Below are 21,295 nucleotides of genomic sequence, written 5' to 3' on the forward strand. Positions count from 1 at the left end.
AGTTTTCAGTGAGCTAGGCTGATGCCACTGTACTCTAGTCCAGGCAACAGAGTAAGACCTTGTCTAAGGAAAAAAAAAAAAAAAAGAGAGAGAGAGAGAGATTCTACTACTTTAAAATGTCCAGGGGCTGTTCCTGTGGCTCAGAGGGTAGGGTTCTGGCCCCACATACTGAGGGTGGCGGGTTCAAACCAGCCCCTGGCCAAACTGCAACAACAACAGAAAAATAGCCAGGAGTTGTGGCGGGTGCCTGTAGTTTCAGCTACTCAGGAGACTGAGGCAAGAGAATCGCCTAAGTCCAGGAGTTGGAGGTTGCTGTGAGCCATGTAACACCACGGCACTCTACCGAGGGCAATAAAGTGAGACTCTGTTTCTACAAAAATAAAAATAAAAATAAAATAAAATGTCCAGATAGGGAGTGGAGTATGATAAGTGGGGTCCCCAAATATTGCACAGTAAACAATATTTAGATGTTCTACTGGTCAGCCAGGCTCCTGTAATCCTAACACTCTGGAGGCTGAGGCAGGTGGATTGTTTGAGGTCAGGAGTTGGAGACCAACTAAGCAAGAGCGAGACCTCTGTCTCTACTAAAAATAGAAAACCTAGCTGAGCATTGTAGCGGCACCTGCAGTCCAGCTACTCAAGAGGCTGAGGTGACAGGTTCACTTGAACCTGGGTCTTTGAGGTTGCTGTGAACAAGGCTGATGCCACAGCACTCTAGCTGGGGCAACAGAATAAGACTCTATTTCAACAACAACAACAAAAAAAAGGATATTCTAATGGCAATGAATATAAAATAATTAATGTTTTTGCAAAAGGCTTGCTTTATTTGCCAATTAATATGGCGTAGAGTACTTTGAATAAAAGCATGATGGGTTATGAGTCTGAACTGAATTGAATTGAATTGAACGGTGTCCCCTCAAAAGATGTTGCAGTTTTGGCCTCTTCATTCCCTCCCAACCTGGGATTGTGATCTTATTTGGTAAAAGGGTCTTTGAGGAGTTACTCAAGTTAAAATGAGGCCATTAGGGTAGGTCCTGATCCAGGATGACTGGGGATGACTGGGGTCCTTATCAAAGGGGAAATCTAGACAAAGAGGGACCGTGGCACAGAGGTGAAGCCACAAAGAGAACGTCATCCACAGGCTGAAGATCCCTTGAAGCCACCAGAAGCCAGGAGGGTGGAGTGGGTTCTCTCCCACGGTCCTCCAAGGGACAAAGCCCTGACAACACCTCGATGTCAAAATGGAACTGGGAGAGATTAAATTTTTTTCTGTTTGTTCCTTTGGTGTTTTTTGAGACAGGGTCTCACTCTGTTGTAGAAATGAGGGACACAGAAGTGCTGCAGTTTAACATCATACCTTACAACTCTTGACCGAGGCAATCCACCCACATAAATGGGATCCTTATCTAGATGATTGCGGTCAGAAGATACTCCCAGAGTCTTGCCTTGCTTAGTCTCTTTGTAACTAGTGTTGTACGTGATGACCGCTAGGAGACCTAAAAGGAGGTTGAAAGGAAGAGGCAATGAAATGAAAATCACTTTCTATATTAAAGTAAAATGCACACATCTGCTGACAGAGTTCATTTACGAAGACATCAACTTTTAAATTCTGCAAATTTGACCAGCTGATGTTCTGGGCTATTAAAAGACAAGTGAAAAATCTTCTTGACCAAAGTCAATAAATCCAATATACACGTTGATAAATGACAGCAGTACGGGTGTGGAAGAAAACAGAATGGATTCAATGTTTGATCTCAATTCAGCATTTAATGTTAAATAATGTACGTGGGGGCTGCGGCTGTGGCTCAAGGAGTAGGTCCTGGCCCCATATACTGGAGGTGGCTGGTTCAAATATGGCCCCAGACAAAACTGCAACAACAACAAAAAAATGTAATTGGAAACCACAGCTAATTATTATACTATTCCTCCTGCAAACTGTGAATTTTGTTGCTTAATATACCAAAGACAATGGCTTTCAATTAGAATATTATTTAAGAATGCCTAGGAAACTAAAGTAGAATAAGGATTGCTGCTTTTAGAAGAATTTGACAGGCAGCAGCCAAATCCATTTGGGCACCTACCTTGTTTCCGGTTTCGCTGAAAGGCAATTTTGTACCAGGTCATGTTGTTGTAACATCTGTCTGTAATAAGAGCAAGGGGTCCCGAACCCAGGTAAACAGTAACTTCACTCTGCTGTGGACCAACTCGATGGATATAGTCTTTCTGTAAAGAAAAGAACACATTTCCCCATGGCTATATCTGGATCCCAGGTGTCCCTTTCCCTTCAAGTCAGGAATGGCAGAAACCCAAAATCAAACTCAGAAAACTGGATCTGGCCCCATCACCAGACGTCTATGCTATAAAACTAAAAATGTCCATGAAGGTTTTCTGGAATACTACACAAATAATTATGAAAACATCCTAGTTGCTATGAAAATTTACACTAATAAGAATGAAACCACTCTTGTTGCTATGAAAATCTATGCAAATAAGAATGAAACCATCCTCATTGCTATGAAAATCTACAATTTTCATAAGAGAAGTGGAATCTCTTTGGATCTTTTTTATTCAGACTGATAAATGGGCCAGTCCAAAAAAATAAAAGTAGAGGACGGAGAGATGGAAATTACCAGCACATGAGAGGAAGGTTGGATCATGACATTCCTATGAGTGCAATTTAAATAAGGTCCCTGTGGTTGCAGTGAACATAGAACAAAACATATTATTTGAACTCAAAACTTAATAACAAATGTTTAACTGATATGTGTAATGACTGGAAGACTGGTTTCCACTTGGTGCTCTTTTATACATCCCAAAGGTTCTTTTTCTTTCTTTTTTTTGGCCAGGGCTGGGTTTGAACCCGCCACCTCTGGCATATGGGGCTGGCGCCCTACTCCTTTGAGCCACAGGTGCAGCCCAGTCCCAAAGGTTCTATAGCAGTGGTTCTCAACCTCTGGGTTGAGACCCCTTGGGACTGTATTAAAGGTTCGCAGCATTAGGAAGGTTGAGAAGCTCTGTTCTACAGTAAATTCATATTAACATAATAAATAAATGATGCAAAATGGGGATATTGTATGACATACATACCTATATATTAGTATATGTTCATAAACTTGCATGGCGTACAAATGTATGATTTAATTAGAAAATCCTCACTAAACAAAAGTAAATTCATAGCAATACAAACGTGTGTACATGGGAGGGCTTTGTGCCCAGACAGACTCTTACTGTGCGGTTGGAAGCCAGGTAGAGAAGAAGTCCATTGGGTGAAAAGGTACTGAAGAGCATTATTATCTGAGTCACAGTCGCCCGAAGCGTTTTCTCCACAAGAGAGTACCCACTCCCATCAAAATGGAAGGAAGAGTCTTCATTCTGGGAGCTGCAAAGCAGAAGAGACAAGATACAATCCATTTTCAAGACAGTTAAGAGAACAAACAATAGGTTTATTGATTTCTCCCTCACAAAATTTACGGTAGAGCTATTAGTCATAAATTGATAACATTAATACTTTGATCACATTAATTAGGGAAACCAGCATACATTAGAACCTCTTGAAGTTGACCACTCAAGGGAGTGTAACAAATTGGTCAACATACAGAGGTGGTCACCATAAGAAACTAGGCCCACTATACTGATATGTACATGTGGTGCATGTCCTGTGGTCCAACACCTCCCTACACTGACCACTCCCTTAAGTTGCCCTAATTTTCATACACCAGACATGCATCACAAGTACTCAATGTATAACAGGCCTAGGTCTTTATGTTGACCACCTCCGTATGTTGACGTGTTTGGTGCAGCCCCTTGAGTGGTCAACTTACAGAAGTTCTACTACCACATGCTTGCCTCAAGTTTAAGCCAGTTGCTTTATAAGGAAAAGCAAGTTAATGTAGGCAGTGTTCACTCTAGTAAGAAGAAAGTTTTTCACAGGAGGATAATGCTATAAATATTTCTACTTATTTAGATTTGTTTGTTTGTTCTAGTTTTCTTCAATGTAACTATCTTTTCTTAATTCCAGTGCCCTCAACAGAACAATTTTTATATTGGCATTTATCATCTTGTGCTGTTTTATTTTTTAACTCACTTCATTTATTTATTTAGAGACAGAGACTCACTCTTTCCCCAAGCTAGATTGCCCTGGAAATACTTTAGCCTACAACAATCTCAAACTCCTGCACTTAAGTGATCCTCCTGCCTCAGCCTCTCCAGTAGCTGTGACTACTGGCTTCTGCCATCATGCCTGGCTAATTTTTCTATTTTTAGAAAAGGCAGGGTTTCTTCTTACTCAGGCCGGTCTTGAACTCCTAAGCTCAAGGGATCCTCCCACCTCAGCCTACCGGAGTGCTAGAATTGTAGGTGGGAGCCACCACGCGCAGCCACACTCTGCTGGTTTTAACTAATACATCAGGTAAAATAGTATTATATGGAAAACAAACATGTACCAGAAGGATCATTAAAAAAATCATTGAGGCTTTGCACCCGTAGTGCAGTGGTTACATCACCAGCCACATACACCGACATTGGCGGTTTCGAACTCGGCCTGGGCCAGCTGGACAACAATGACAACTGCAACAACAACAAAATGGCCGGGTTTTGTGGCGGCGCCTGAAGTCCCAGATACTCGGGAGGCTGAGGCAAGAGTTTGAGTGTGACGCCACAGCACTCTACCAAGGGCAAGATAGTGAGACTGTCTCGAAAGAAAACAAGAAAAAATCATGGATATCCTCAAAAATCTGCCTGATGAGTTTAAAAACCTGCTTTACTTTGTGGGGTGAATGTATGGCTTACACAGACCTGCACCGGAGGGCCAGGGCACTGCTCAGATAAGTGTGTTCCACACCAGACCTGCACCGAGGGCCAGGGCACTGCTCAGGTAAGCATGTTCCACACCAGACCTGCACCGGAGGGCCAGGGCAATGCTCAGTTAAGTGTGTTCCCTGGTCTTCCTCCTATACTTCAAAAGGCTGAATGGACTCACTGTTCATTTAGAGTAATTCATCTGGGACACAACATAGTTATGTTTCAAAAATAATTTTTTGGACTGTAACATAGGGCTTGAGAGTAAAATTAGATTAGGATGGTTTGGGGGTAAGAATTCACCTTCTCCCTAAGTGAAGGTGTAACAACCAAACCCAGTGCCTCATGTCCCAGCAAGACAGGACATCCAGTGAGAATAAAGAGTCCCCAAGCTGAGGAAACAAAACAAAATAAAGAACAGCAGTGCTTTGTAAGCCTGAGGTTTCACATTTACAGCTACCTGCATTCTTGCTTTTTCAAAAACTTCCATCATGTGATCTCTTTTAGGAGGTGTAATTCCCAGGAAATGCACTCTGCATAAATTCTTAAAACAGTGTGGTTTGATTCTGAAGTTTTTGTGCTAAAACCTTTGGCTGCAGTCACAGACTCCAGAACCAGATGCCTGGAGTTCAAATCCCAGTTTCCCAATTTACTAGCTGTGAGAACTCAGAAAAGTTACTTAACCAGTGTCCCATTCTCTTCATCTGTAAAATTTCTAATAATAGAACCTCTCTGGGAGTGCTATGCATGAGTTAGAATACATAAAATTCTTGAACCGGTGCCTGGCCCCCAGCAGATGCTCACACTACATGAGCTCTTCTGACTCTGCTGTGTTCCGAGCTCCTCCCTACACTCCCTTCATCAGGCCTATTAAAAGCTGAGACACCTCAAAGATTACATGCCTTGCCACAGACACACCCCAAGAAACTGAAGTTTCAAAGAAAACTCTGGATATCTGTCTTGTCCCTGTGCAGACACCTTCTCTCCCAGACCCTGAAAGCAATCTTTTCTCAGGAAGGTGAGTCCTGAGCCCTTCCCTCACCAGGGCCTGTTCAAGCCAGGCAGCTGTGCAGGATGAATTCACATAAAATGATGACTGATGAGACTGTCTGCAGGCTCGTACGCCTGGGGGCAGTGTCATGTTTCTGGGGCCTCCCCACGTCCCCGGGTTCTCAGGGGCTACTGCAGGATTTTGTTCTATGACCAGAGGCTCATATGAGTCTCCAGTTAGCCCCGGGGCCTGTACCCAAAGGGGCCATAGGAAGATGGCTCCAGCCTTGTGCCCAGTTGAGGGACACAAGACAGCACTTTGTGGATAGCTCTGTTTTTCAATTTGGAAATGCCCCCATTATTCTGAGGGCACATGTGGGAGCCACATAGTCAGCAAACCCAGCTATCAGTCCTGTGAGTCTGGAGGACTCACCAGCCCTCCCTGATCTCCAGCTTGTCATTCCTGAGATTCAGATAATCCTGTGTTGACCTTAGAGCAAGTGCGCGGGGGTGATGTGGGGTGTGAGATAATCCTGGGCCTTGTGTTGAGGCTGCTGCCTCTGCTGCCCTTCAAACACCTTGGCACAGACCCTCACAGCTGCTTTTTGTACACAGGCCATTTCCCTAACCATGAGCTATCCCAGGAGACAGACTGTGTGGCTGATGTAGACTCAGCCAGTGCCTAAGAAAAGGCCCTGGTCCAAGGTCAGCTGGTGGCCAACACTGTCACCACAGCCACTCTTAAGTAATGCAAGGATTGTGCCCATTAACTAAATAAAAGTTTTTCTATATTTATTTTAATGAGAACTGTTAGAATTAGTGATTAATTTTATAATATCCTTTTAGAATTTAAGGGATTGTTCACAATTATAAACAGTGATCCCACATAAAGAAGTGTAAAAATGTAGTCAAGGAGGAATAAAAAAGAAATCAGCATGTTGACTTGCTATGTGAGTTACACTTATGGGTTAACACTCAAACTTTTTTTTTTTTTGTTAGAGACAGAGTCTCACTTTGTCACCCTCAGTTGAGTGCTGTGGCATCTCAGCTCACAACAAGTTCCAACTCCTATGCTTAGGTGATTCTCTTGCCTCAGCCTCCCGAGTAGCTGGAACTACAGGTGCCCACCACAACACCCGGCTATTTTTTTGCCGCACCCTCGGCATCAAGCCGCAGCGAGGTGGCGCTGTCCGCGTTGTAAAATGCATGGGTAGGTGGTCTGTGCTCCTCGGAGCGAAGCCCCCAGCACCCCTAGTATGCGACAGCAGCGCAGAAGTTGCCTAGCATACTTTTTGTTGAACGTAATGACTCACGAGGTGCGGCATAAAAGCCTGAGGAATGCCTGTGAATGAAACCTGTCTGTTCAGTTGAATGCCTGATTGTCCTGAGAGACTAAGAATAAACATAATGACTTACTGATCCATAATTAAACATAGCAAAGAATGCCTGTGAAGACTCAATGTCTCCAGGGGGAACGATTTAAGAGCACGTTCCTATCATAAATGTCAGTGAATTGAGACAGTGCATTGAGACAATGCAGGAACAGCAAACAAGATGTTCCATCTAGATATGTGCTTACACCACCCACACCCACCCACGACTTAAAACTTTCCACATACCTTTACATTTCATATATTTCCTAATACTATAATCACTTACATAATTTACACATATATGAAATCTTTTCAGCACATTAGAAGTAAACAATTTGTGAATTATTACTAATACTAGTAGTTATAAAGAAAGAATTTTCACGTTTTAAAACTTTAACCTTTGAAGCATTTACTTAGATAAGGGGTAGTGAAAGACACAACTGATAACCAATAACCTTTATTCCCCCTTGCGGACAGAACCCCTTGCGGGCAAAACCCCTTGCGGGCAGGACATTGTGCAAGTGGGATGGTTGAATACTCACATCTACAAGGTTAGATAATAACTTGTAAGGCTCAGCAAGTTGTAAAAATACCTTTTGTAATTTGTAATGCTTTGTCAAAAATGTATAAATATCAACTCAAAATTCAGTAAAGTACAGCTGCTTCCTTCATCATCTTGCTGCGTGGCAGTCTGTCATTCATCCTGCGTCGACCTCTCAACCAACCTGTACCGTTCGCCCTGAGCACCCTCGGACTGAGGCCCATCGACTGGCGGTCCGCGGCATTTTTTTGTTGCGGTTTGACCGGGCTGGGTTTGAACCGGCCACCCTCGTTATATGGGGCCAGCGCCTTGCCCATTGAGCCACAGGCGCTGCCCCACTCATAAATTTTTTAAAAAATCTAAAGGATATCAATGGAGCACCCTCATGATTTCATAATGGTAAATTACACAAAGAGGAAAAATGCAAAATGAATTCTAATCACAGTCAGCCAAAGTGAATTATTATTAAAATTAGGTTGTTATTCCTTCTAAAGTTTTTGCCTAAGGTCAGGGGAAGGGGGTGGGGTTTATAATGAAGACAGCTCAATCCATTCACAAACAGACTCAAAGCCCCCCATCTGTGTCTATATCAGTACCTGCTAAAGTATTTTCTGCATGCTCCTTTTAAAAAAGGGTTCAGGGTCGATTCATTTGGAAAATTCTGCAACTCCACCTTCTCCTCAGGACTGGGTTACCATGCATATTAGCACACCAATGATAAATACAGGCTCAGATAGCCTTGCAGCAAAAAAAGTTTAATTTTCTAACTTAGTGCTTCCAAAACATTCATGATCAGGATATCTATTATAGGCTATCTATTCATGTCCTACCAAACTGGTATTCTTTACAAATATCAATTACTGGAAATGTTGGCCAATAAACACAAGAATAGCCTGCTGACTTGTTCAGTCTGCAGAAAAGCGCAATTCACTAAGCCCTAGTTTTCTTTTTTTTTCTTATTTCTACTTTATTCTTTAATTTTTTTTTTTAGTAATCTCTGTAATTTTAAAGAGACCTTTGAACATTTTGTTGTTTTTTTCAATAGACCTGGTTCTTGGATGTATTTTTTTTTTATTAAATCATAACTGTATACATTGATATGATCATGGGGCATCATACACTCGCTTCATAAACCATTTGACACATCAATCCTGTAATTCCTCTGCTGGGCATATACCCAGAAGAACAAAAATCACAACATAACAAAGATATTTGTACCAGAATGTTTATTGCAGCCCAATTCATAATAGCTAAGTCATGGAAAAAGCCCAAGTGCCCATCAATCCACGAATGGATTAATAAATTGTGGTATATGTATACCATGGAATACTATGCAGCCTTAAAGAAAGATGGAGACTTTACCTCTTTCATGTTTACATGGATGGAGCTGGAACATATTCTTCTTAGTAAAGTATCCCAAGAATGGAAGAAAAAGTACCCAATGTACACAGCCCTACTATGAAACTAATTTGGGACTCTCACATGAAAGCTATAACCCAGCTACAACTTAACAATAGGGGGAAGTGGGAAAGGGGGGTGGGTAGAGGGAGGGGGATCGGTGGGATCACACCTGTGGTGCATCTTACAGGGGTATTTGCGAAACTTGGTAAATGTAGAATGTAAATGTTTTGGCACAGTAACTGAGATAACGCCAGAAAGTCTATGTTAACCACTGTGATAAAAATGTGTCAAATGGTTTATGAAGCCCTAGTTTTCTTGAGCTGATAAGTCTCTGTGGTCCACCAGCTGAGTGTGGCAGCTGCCCTCTATCCACAAGCCAGGCCGTGTGTTATCAGGAGGACACAGCATGTCAGGCTCCCTCCTCCTCCTCCTCATCAGTCAAAGGTCCTGGGTGGGTGGGAATCTGTGGGGCAGGTGTTTCAATGAGAACAAAACTGACCACACAGAAAACTGACTTCCTCCTTCCAACAAAAGACAAAGAGCCAGCAACCATCACCTTCACTCAGGGCTGTAACTGGAGGTCAGGGGATTCAAAATAACCCTGAAGATGACAATGAAAATAGGGGACATTGTAACAGCTAAAGTAGGGGGACATTTTCCAGATTAGAAACATTAAAATGTTCTGATTAGCAAACTGCTGTTAACAATTTTCCTTTCTAACCGTGAGGTTTCAGCAGGGGTGGGAAACCTGCAACCTTAGGGAAACTTGTGGCCTTCTAGATCCTTAAGTGTGGCCTTTGGACTGAATCCAAATTCTACAGAACAAATCCTTTAATTAAAAGGGCTGCAGCAGGGAAAGATGATGCTTTTCTTAACTCCTTTGGTGCTTAAAAACAATCATGAAATCAGAAGGCTATAGGGTGGGGTTGGGGCATTTTTCACGTTACAATTACTAAATTGCTGGAGAGTTCCTTGGTAGGAACTCTGTGTAAGAAAAAAGAGACAGAGTCTCACTATGTCCCCCTCAGTAGAGTGCTGTTGCATCACAGCTCACAGCAACCTAAAAGTCTTGGGCTTAAAATGCCCGGCAGTTTTTCTATTTTTAGTAGAAATGAGGTCTCCCTGCTGCTTGGGCTGATCTCCAACTCCTGAGCTCAGGCGATCCATCCACTCGGCCTCCCAGAGTGCTAGGATTACAGGTGTGAGTCAACTCAAGTTGCTTTTAACTGATCTTGTCACACTTGCTGTTAATTACAGATATTTATCTGAACAGAGCAGCCCCTTAGATGAGAGAACTTAGATGTTACAATTCTCTAATAGCAAAAGACAATTTATTGTCTTAATTATTACAGTGCTAGAAAGCAGACCTTACTTACTTAAGGGACTATAGCTACTTTATTACAAAATAACAGGGCAGGTATTGAGCTTGGTGAGATTGAGTTATTAAATGCCTCCTATTATATTAATATGTGAAAAAAGATGTTCTCCACTTACAAATGCATTTCATTTCTAGAATTATACAACTTGGTTAGTAATAGGAAAGTATTTATCTGTAAAAATTGTGTACACAAATACCCCTCATTCTTGGAGGAATAGTGTTTTTTTTTTTTTTGAGACAGCCTCAAGCTATCGCCCTGGGTAGAGTGCCGAGGCCTCACAACTCACAGCAACCTCCAACTCCCGGGCTCAAGCGATTCTCTTGCCTCCACCTCCCAAGTAGCTAGGACTGCAGGTGCCTTCCACAATGCCTGGCTATTTTTTGGTTGCAGCCATCCTTGTTGTTTGGTGGGCCCAGGCTGGATTCAAACCTGCCAGTTCAGATATATGTGGCCGGCGCCTTAGCTGCTTGAGCCATAAGCACCGAGCCTCTTGGAGGTATTTTCAAAACAAAAATGTACAGTGATTTCCCCACAATTTAACTGTGGCTCATTGAGACAGAGGTTGTTTGAAGAAAATTCTGAAGCTTTTAGAGTTTATGATCCACAAACAAAGCATATGGTACACATACAAGATGCAGCAAAAAGAGCACTTCTTTTTAAAGAGTTAAAAATTATGCCCAAGAGATAATCTATTTCATATCCTTTGCAATAAAATAAACAATAGCACAAACCCTCTGATGTGCATTAAGTTTTTTCCACAGCCCTCAGATGTTAACAGAATGACACATCACGTGTAAAATTGTGGTGACATCTCACCTTCCAAAGCAGCCGTGACATTTACCCTCCCTTTCTAGGTGGTTCCACAGGCTGATGGATTTTCCATTTAAGAAAGCTTCTCCCATGCAGTCTCTGAAATGGTTACCTTCACGACAGGAGATTTCTGATGTAAGGAAACAAACACATAAGCTACATTTAGTTTACTTGATGAAGTGAAAAAAATACTCCCAGAGCACAAAACTCCCTGAGAACGCAAATGGAACAAATTTAAATTTTGAGAGAGTAACATTCAGAAAAACGGCCAGTTTGTAATCACTGGATTTCCTTTTAGTTATGAAGTGGGATTTTAGAATGAGCAGGAACTAGACAGGATCTTAAGGATCATCTTGGTTACTGCTGGAGAAAGCTTCTTTTACATATGAGGAAACAGAGACCCGGGGGATGTGGTTGGTCTGCTGAGGGTCCCCTACACGATTCCAGGTCCAAGGAGCTCAACTGCATTTAACAGGGGAGGGTTAACAGATGAAATAAACATGGTAGGCCCCTTTGCTAAGCACCAATCAGTATCAGTCAACCATTAGCTAAAGAAACTTTATAGAAATTAACACGGAATATTGAATTTCCTGTTTTGCCATTAGAAAAGAAACCCAAAACAACAAAATGAGCCATTGGCTTCCTGTCATTGATTACATCATTGAACAAGCACCAGCCTAGGTCTGCAGGTGAGTTGTTACAAAGCAAAACAATAGAAGTAGAAAAATCTTCATCTGCCTGAGACCTACTCAACAATTTAAAATATTAATTTTGTAGATGGGTAAAGTCAGCCAATTGGTCCTGTTCAGATCAACTTTCAGAACGTTACCTTGATTTGTCCTCCTAGTCCTCCAACGAACATGAGTGTTGAATTGTTTATATGCAGAACCTTGGCTGTTCCAGGGGATTTACTTGTTTTTGATGGTGGCTTTTGATTTGAGCTCATTTCCTTTACACTCAGTGAGACAATGTTTACAAATGTAAGGGTCACAAAGAATCATAAAAAGAGGGCGGCGCCTGTGGCTCAGCATGTAGGGCGCCGGCCCCATATGCCGAAGGTGGCGGGTTCAAACCCAGCCCCGGCCAAACTGCAACAAAAAAATAGCTGGGCGTTGTGGCGGGCGCCTGTAGTCCCAGCTACTTGGGAGGCTGAGTCAAGAGAATCGCTTAAGCCCAAGGATTTGGAGGTTGCTGTGAGCTGTGTGACGCCACAGCACTCTACCGAGGGCGATCAGGTGAGACTCTGTCTCTACAAAAAAAAAAAATAATAATAAAAAAAGAATCATAAAAAGAACTTTCAATGGTAAGAATGATGTGTGTGTCACTGAATAATCTGACACTTCCCTTTTCCTTCTACAGATTAAAGTCACCATGTCTGTGGACAGAGACTGCATCAGGATTATTCAGTGACACACACAGCAAGCAGCAGGTCCAAAGTGCTATCCTATAATGAATTTTCCATGTGGGGCAGGCTGCTTCTCTTGATAATGCACACTACTTTGTGTTTCAAAAAGTGAGCAATCAGATGATGGTAAGAATGATTTTGTTTGGTAACATGTTTACATATGGGAAAATCCTCTTTTAATAGGGTATCATAGGAAACTGTCTCACTCACATGAGATTTAATTCTTTAAGGACAAGGAACTTATCACCTTGAAATCTTTCCACCTGAACAAAGAGGATATTTGATGATCATCTGGTAAATTGAGAGGCTCATTTGACAAATATTTATAGAGCAATTACTGCACTTGCCACATTATTTCTTGGATTAGTAATGATTTGCATATGTATCTTACATTAACCTTAAAGATTCTAAGTTGGCATTAACTTTTGCATTCAGAGCCATCCTTTGGGCTGACATTTGTTTGTTTTTGCCACTGTAACTGAAGCAAATGGAAGCCAGAGGTCATGGAAACCCACATTTCTTTTCTGATAGTGAGGGCAGTGAGGAGGGGTCACAGAACGCCCAGAAAATCCCCTCCCCCAGAACACAGCCAGCACATGTCCCAAGGGTGGCTGTAAAAACTCTCCTCAGCTTTGAACTTCTCCAGATGCCCAGCGGCTTACGAATTTAGTGACCTGGATTTGTACGACATTTGTGGGTCTACAAACTGTCTCCTCAGACTCCTTTAGAGGACGAGGCCAAAGCCGCACAGACGTTCTGAAGAGTATTGTGATTATTAAAACTAAGTTGGTAGAATGAAGAAGCAGCACCATATAAAACCAATGAAACTCAGAGGGTCGGTAACACTTGTATCACCGCGTTCTGTTCCCTCGAGGCTGATGTAGCCGTAAATCTAGGCCTACCAATAGCTCCCCATAAAGACATGGAGGTTTCTGGGCGGCGCCTGTGGCTCAGTCGGTAAGGTGCCGGCCCCATATACCGAGGGTGGTGGGTTCAAACCCAGCCCCGCCAAACTGCAACCAAAAAATAGCCGGGCGTTGTGTCGTGCACCTGTAGTCCCAGCTGCTCGGGAGGCTGAGGCAAGAGAATCGTTTAAGCCCAGGAGTTGGAGGTTGCTGTGAGCTGTGTGAGGCCACGGCACTCTACCGAGGGCCATAAAGTGAGACTCTGTCTCTACAAAAAAAAAAAAAAAAAAAAAAAGACATGGAGGTTTCTTGGCTGATGATGTTTGGAAACATGCTAATAAAAAGCAAATCTCAAAGAAAATGAGTTGGGTCACTGGTTTAAATACACCAAGATGAGGCTGTGAGGACCTGGGGTTACTAGGACCTGGTGTGCAGGAATTCTGGGGATGGGCTGCGACCCAGCCAGGCTGCCAAGAGCCAGGGATACAGAGAGCCCGGGGCCCCGACTCACAGAAGCTGCTTGTTTCCGGGCCTGGCTGATCAGCAGTTTAATTTCGGAAAGGTTTCTGTTCAGATTCTCTTCTAAAATCTTCGAAGATTTCAACTGATCAAATAGAAGGTTGGCTTGGTGTTTCCACATCTTTTTTCTTTCCACTAACAGAGCTGGCAAATGCAACAGGGCAAGGGGTGAAAGGGAAGGAGGAGAGGGGGAGAAACAAGATAGTGAACTGTTCATCACTAATGCACCAGGAAAACAGAATATCCTAATAATCATTCTGTGAATTATTGGTAAATATTTGAAAAATGCACCAGTAGCATGCATTTACCCAAGGCTCTTCTTTATAAATGCTAATCATATGTTAGCACATTTTTCCTTTTAAGGACGGTTATGAGCAAGGCCCCGTTGCATGTTGAGTGAGCACGATGCAGATTTAAAAACTGCAAGGAAGGGCCAGGTGCCATGGTGGCTCATGCCTGTAATCCCAGCACTGTAGAGGCGGGTGGATGGCTAGAGCTCAGGAGTTCAAGACCAGCCTGAGCAAGAGTTGAGACCTAGCTACCAAAACCAGAAAAATTAGACAGGAGATATGGTGGGCACCTGTAGTTCAACTACTCAGGAATCTGAGGTTAGAGGATCGCTTAAGCCCAGGAGTTTGAGGTTGTCATGAACTATGACCCCACAGCATTCTAACACCCATGGTGACACAGCGAGACTCTGTCTCAATAAAAACCCCCAAAAGACCCTCCAAGGAAGGACACTGACGTACTGGTCAGGTTCGAGTCATGCAGGAGCTTGTTTGTCTCTCGCAATGTGGCATTGACCCTGGACAGGCCAGTCGATGTGTCGAGCAGCTTCCAGCTCAACCCCCTGCCACATCTGCCAGCATGCTCACAGCGCTCCTGTTTACAGATGTGGCCAGCTCTTTAGTTCTGGCTCCTTGGTGTCCCACATCTAAAATAAATATATACGTAAGTGAGCACTCAGCTGATTACACACAGGGAAAAGAATAAAAATGTGACAAATACAACTTTACAGAAAAATATGTTATGGTAGTTTACTGATTGTTGAATACAAACTGAGCCTTCTTTGCTTTTTTTTCTTTTGGGCAGTGGTCAATGGTCTACAGAGCTTCTTGTTTTCCATGGAAATACACCTGCATATAACATGCTCTACTACTTCTTTGTAAAAGAAAATAAAAACCTCAATGTCACCTCCCCACCAGCCCCTACAACTAAAGTCTGTTTGATTCTGTGCTAAAAATGAATTACAAGTTTATCTGCACAGGGAGAAGACCAGAGAGAAGAAGGATCAGACTTGCTTCCTGAAATTAACATTCTTACTAAAATTAACAGAAAAATATCAATAACAGAAAATTATCTAACTCATAGTTTCTCAGTAAGGGATCAATCATATTACCCATGCCCCTCCCGCTCTCCCTTGCTGACAGGCATGGGGTGGGGGGGGTGTCTCTGTTTTCACAACATCTGGGAAGACCTAAACAGAAAGAAAAGAAATGTGCATTTTTAGACCTACTGACTTGAAACTACTTTTGAAATTCTGTTTTACAGCCTCAAACAGCTCCTGGACAGACAGCTTAGGTGTGAGCTCCTACTCAAAAAAACAAAAAAAAAAAACACCAAAAACCCCCTACCACTACCTCTGGGGCAGAATTACTAAGATCACAACCACCACTGACAAACCTGTCCTTCCCTCTGCTGGGGGCCTGCCACTAGCAAGAGGGACGGAGCCGATGCTGGGTCCACAGCAGCCTGCGGATTCAGCTACAGCCATAAATCTTCTTCACCCGCTTTACAACAACTGAAGAAAAAGCCAGAATTCCTGGTTATCTCAGCCAACAATCCTGGTTGTTGCCAGAATTCCTGGTTATCTCTCTGTCTTTCACTGTGTTGGCTATTTTTCCTGTCTACATAAAGTAAAATAAACTTTTTCTTCTTTCTATCCTGATCTTTGTCTGGAGAAATCATTCTCAAAACCGGCCTGCTCTAGAGCAAGGACAGGTGTGGAACCGATGCTTCCTTCACTCCCTCCCTCTTCTCATAGCTCCCTTGTCCTGCGTAAAAGGTACATATTCCTGGGTGTCACAAGAATGTGACTACTTTGTCTCACTACAGCTGCCCCCTCCCCACTTTTTTTTAATGCCCTACTCCCCTTTAAATCCTGAAAACTCCAAATTCCACTTTGGAAAAATAGCCACAAATCTAGAGGTGGTCTGTGTTTGTCCCAGGCATGTCTTCAACTTGGGCTTGAAAAGCCTCCATTGATTGGGATTTGTGCTTCAGTCACTTATTTGGATTCAATACTCTTTCAGGGACAAATTAAATATATATATATATATATATATGTATATATATATATATATTTTTTTTTTTAAAGACCAAGTCTTACTTTGTCATCCTTGGTAGAGTGCTGGGGCATCTTAGCTCACAGTAACCTAACATTCCTGGGCTCAAGTGATTCTCTTGCCTCAGCCTCCCAAGTAGCTGGGAGGTGCCCACCACAATGCCCGGCTATTTTTAGAGACGGGGTCTTGCTCTGGCTCAGGCTGGTCTTGAACTTGTGAGCTCAGGCCATACACCCGCCTCAACCTCCCAGAGTGTTGGAATTACAGGAGTGAGCCACCACACTTGGCCTAAATTAAATAATTTTTGATCCCAATTCTTTGGAATATGATTTCAATATACAATGAGATCATGAAAAGTATGGGCTAATAACCCCACGCTTGGTGTCTTATATATTAATAAGCTAAATTTCTTTACTTGGGTTCTTTTATCACCCCTTGTTGCCACAATTAAACACATTCTCCACCTCAATTCATATCTGGTTAAGAAAGCTTTGTAAAGAAAGTCTGCAGTCAAGAAGGACTTAGGATAGAGGACTGGCCTTTGCCCACAGCATCAACTGGATGCAGAAATAATAGCAGAACAAAGACTAAATACCCATTCAAGGTAAACTGGAATCAGCTGTACTAAAAAAATCTGGGTAAGGATTTTTTTTAAAGCACTATTAATTTTTAAAGTGTTTTATCACAAATAAGGTGAAACATTAACAATAGAAGAAGCCAGATAAAGGGTATACAAAATGGCCTTTTTATCCTCCTTGCAATTTTTCTTTAAGTGTGAAATTATCTCCAAATGAAAAGTAATTAAATTGTTTAATTAAAATATTAGGTCAGGCACACTGGCTCACACCCGTAATCCTAGCATTCTGGGAGGCTGAGGCAGGTGGATTGCTTGAACTCAGGAGTTCAAGACGAGCCAGACAAAGAGAAAGACCCCATCTCTACTAAAAATAGAAAACTTAGCTGAGTATCATGGCAGGATTCTGTAGATGCAGCTATTTGGGAGGCTGAGATAAAATGACTGCTTGAGCCCAAGAGTTTGAGGTTGCTGTGAGCTACGATATCACAGCACTCTAGCCTGAGGCAACAGAGTGAGACTCTATCTCAAAAATATATAGAGATCTACACCATATTATCCTTTAAAAAAAAAGGAAAGGAAAAATGCACTTCCAGATCAGAAAATCCTCTATTGATTCAAAGTAAGAGATAATTCCAGGGCTCCCAGCACATCTCTGCTGGACACGCTCAGACTATGTCAGAAACATAGCAGGCACACCTGGGAGCAGAGCTTCTGCACCTTGTTAAGACTTTCAAAAAATGCGTAGGAAGAACCAAGGAGAAGTTTGAAGTGGTATAAATAATGAACTGCAGCACAAATCATTCGTATTACACTTAAAAAATTATTCTACTTAAAATGCTAATGAATACTGCATTACCAAACCATCAATATGAAGGTGATGGGTGGGCCTATTTCAGAATGTTTGATTGCCTCATGAAGGAAGATGACCAAGTCAGAATTCTTCCACTTACTACATGTATAATAAACCTGGCATTTTCTCTTCAGGCAGGTAAAGGGCAATCTGGCTTCCTTCCTTACTCATCTTTTTGGATGCCTCTTCTTTTATCGAAGTGCTATGTCAAGCTCATTTCAAAAATAATCAATTAAGATGGCTCTATAAAGTCTCTGTTCTAATATTCTACTATGTCAGTGTAAATGTTCTGAAGTTATTTAAAAAGAAAGACCCGGTGATCTTCACTTCTCAATCATATTCCTTTACAGATAAAACCTTTATCAGTCTTGGTCTGATTTTCCAGTGGGGACTCTGGTTGGACTGCCTGAGGCAGGCCTGCCTGTGCTCCTGTGTGGTGCTCTTACAAGGAGAAGACATTGTTAGATCCATAAACTCCTTTCTACTTACCTTCAGGAATTGCTCTATGTATCGAGAGTGATTCATTGGTCTGCCTGGTAATTTTATCAGCGTTCTTTTGAAATGTTTGCTGTATTTCTCAATTTACTCAGTTCCGATGCAATACCTATTTAAAGAGAAGGGGGTGGAAATGTTCTCTTTTAGGTTAGCCTACTAAAAAGTTGCCTAGGAAACAGCTTTCTTTATCACTTCTGACCCATCTACTGAATCAATAGCTTAATATGGAGAATCACAATATGGAAAGTTTTCCAGCAAGACTTAGCACCATCCATGATGGAGAGTAAGAGTGTGTTTTTAGCCAGCTTGGTCTTTTTTTCCACTTTGCTTATTGCACTTTCTCACTGATATTTCTTCTTAAATTTCATCCCCAGTTTTGAGCTAATAAAATGAAGAACTGTGTTTAAATCATGCAGTGTTAACCAGACTCACCAGCTCCCTGTTCACACTTTATCATGGTCACCCTTCTCCTCTGGGCTATGAACCCCAAACGTGGGATTCTATTGGGAGCTCCTTGTCCTCCCTCTGCTTCCCTGGCCATCCCGCTGTCCCTTCCGGACACACAACTAGGACTCAACTCAACCTCCTTCTCAAGTTTGGTAAAAGATTTTACTTTTAAAATTTCTTCTTTTTTTTTTCTTGTGGTTTTTGGCCGCGGCTGGGTTTGAACCCACCACCTACGGCATGTGGGACCGGCGCTCTACTCCTTGAGACACAGGCACCTCCACTTTTAAAATTTCTGTTCATAATATACAATCACATTTATATTTTGAACACAAGGTTAATGTAATTTCTTTCTTTTTTTTTTTTGGAAACAGAGTCTCACTATGTTGCCCTCAGTAGAGTGTTATAACATCACAGCTCACAGCAAACTCAAACTCTTGGTCTTAGGGATTCTCTTGCTTCCCAGGTAGCTGGGACTACAGGTGCCTGCCACAATGCCCGGCTATTTTTTGATCCAGTTGTCATGTCACTCAACCCAGGTCAACAGAGTTAAGACTGTCTCAAGAAAATAAATATATAATGGTACAGGGCACAGTGATTCACTGTGCTAGTAATCTTAGCACTCTGGAAGGCCAAATCAGGTCGATTGCCTGAGCTCAGGAGTTTGAGACTAGCCTGAGCTAGAGCAAGACCCCATTTCTAGTCCCTGTGGCTCAGCAGGTAGGGTGCTGGCCCCAAATACCAAGGTGGTAGGTTCAAGCCCAGCCCTGGTCAGCTAAAAAAAACAGCAATGACAACTATAATGAAAAAAAAAAAAAGCAGGACATTGTGGTGGGCTCCTGTAGTCCCAACTACATGGGAGGCTGTGGCAAGAGAATCGCTTAAGCCCAAAAGTTGGAGGTTGGAGGTTGCTGTGAGCTGTGACCCCACGACACTCTACTGAGGGTGACAAAGTGGGACTCTGTCTCAAAAAAAAAAAAAATAAGAACCCATTTCTAAAAACAGCTGGGCATTGTGCCGGGCACCTATAGTCCCAGCTGTTTGGGAGACTGAGGCAAGAGGATCACTTGAGCCCAGGAGTTTGAGGTTGCCATGAGCTGTGCTGTCACAGCACTCTACTGAGGGTGACAAAGTGAGACTCTGTTTAAAAAGAAAAAGAAAGAAAGAAAGAAAAACAGAACGAAAGAAAAATACACAAGTAAGGTAAGTTAGTGTTGGGGTTCAAAGTTTTAAGAAGCTAAAAATGATGTTGACACAGGAGAATTTGATTGCCAGTTCTAACTATGCAGGATGGAACATGTCAGACTCACCTCAAACTCTCTCAGGTTGGCGCTGGCCACGAGCAGCAGACGGTCGCTTTCCTGGCTCTTTCCCTCTGTGTCCTGGCTGCCTGCAGCTGTCCACTGTGCTCGGCCAGGAGCTGGCTTGCTATTTCTTTCAACACTTGCAACTCTTCCTGTGGCTTCTGGTATGTTTTCTGAATTTATGACAGTAAGTCTTCAGCAGCCCTGATAAATGTGAATAGTCCCCACAGTAAGCAAATGAACAGCAAAACTTGTTCTTTCACATGACAGCAGAAGGAATTTTTACATATTCATACCATGTTTCTCCCTGAAATCGTGACACAGCATAACTGTTTAAGCATGGAAACTATTTTTCCAAGATAGCTACAGATATGGAAGATTTACACTTTAGCCTTAACAAATTACTTTTATTCACAAAATTCCTAACACATTTTAGTAATGGAATCAAAATACATAGTCTCAGTGAATCTGGATTTAGAAAATTAGGACTACAATCTGTGTTAATGTTAGGAACTGCAATCTTTCATCAGAATACGGCCAGAGATTAACAGGAGGCTAATCAGTGATTTGCTGTGAATTCACCAGTTTATTTATATGATATAAACGGTTTTCTATATCTACTTAAGAAACAGATTTTATAAAAACTTTCAAATTCAAATTGCTAAAAAGATATAATTTTTACCATGATAAAAGTAAGCATTAGGAAATGGAAAGATTTTCTCCTATTTCTTTATAAATATGCTACCAAATTGTTTATTTAAATTAACTTTGAATTCATGGCAGTGTGAACAAACTTCATACAACAAATTCTTGCAGTGGTTGAATACAGCCCATTAACTCTCTGCTTCAATTGGTCAGGAGAACTTGGAAAAACTGCATGGAAAATGCCTTATAAAACATCCTCACCTTTCACAGATACCAGATCTCTGGGTCAAGTCATATCTGACAGTATTTTTCAAGGATATATATTTTAACTCTGACATCATTACAATAATATTAGGACTATTTACACATACTTATAACTTCTACTTATTATAAAGATGTTGGTCTATGAAACAGGTAATAAGATCTAAAATAGATACATGAAGAACACAAATAAAACCAATATATTTCTCTACTGTCTGATCATGAATCTGTCATTCCTTATCATTAAATAAGGT

At 41.9% G+C, this 21,295-nt stretch overlaps 1 protein-coding gene across 1 annotated transcript; it reads right to left on the bottom strand.

Annotated features, from left to right (window-relative positions):
- Positions 1-1,098: 1,098 nt before the first annotated feature.
- LOC128573576 (laminin subunit alpha-1-like) lies at positions 1,099-20,201 on the bottom strand. Its single transcript, XM_053573834.1, has 8 exons — positions 20,142-20,201; positions 18,382-18,496; positions 14,870-15,054; positions 14,113-14,264; positions 11,298-11,421; positions 3,229-3,379; positions 2,082-2,223; positions 1,099-1,496 (listed from the first exon to the last, which is right to left on the bottom strand). The coding sequence occupies exons 5-8, from the start codon at positions 11,381-11,383 to the stop codon at positions 1,258-1,260; spliced, it is 618 nt and encodes a 205-aa protein (XP_053429809.1). The 5' UTR covers positions 11,384-11,421; positions 14,113-14,264; positions 14,870-15,054; positions 18,382-18,496; positions 20,142-20,201; the 3' UTR covers positions 1,099-1,257.
- Between the last annotated feature and the right edge of the window lie 1,094 nt (positions 20,202-21,295).

This window comes from Nycticebus coucang, chromosome 21 (genome assembly GCF_027406575.1).
Source record: "Nycticebus coucang isolate mNycCou1 chromosome 21, mNycCou1.pri, whole genome shotgun sequence".
In the NCBI taxonomy this organism is placed as follows: domain Eukaryota; kingdom Metazoa; phylum Chordata; class Mammalia; order Primates; family Lorisidae; genus Nycticebus; species Nycticebus coucang.

Bases quoted from the DNA above. Each gene is read 5' to 3' on its own strand.
- LOC128573576 (XM_053573834.1), bottom strand. From the start codon at position 11,383: ATGGGAGAAGCTTTCTTAAATGGAAAATCCATCAGCCTGTGGAACCAC. The intron at 3,380-11,297 runs GTGAGATGTCAC...TCTGCTTTGCAG, and splicing joins TGTCACGGCTGCTTTGGAAG to CTCCCAGAATGAAGACTCTT. The intron at 1,497-2,081 runs GTAGGTGCCCAA...ACCTCCTTTTAG, and splicing joins TCAGCGAAACCGGAAACAAG to GTCTCCTAGCGGTCATCACG.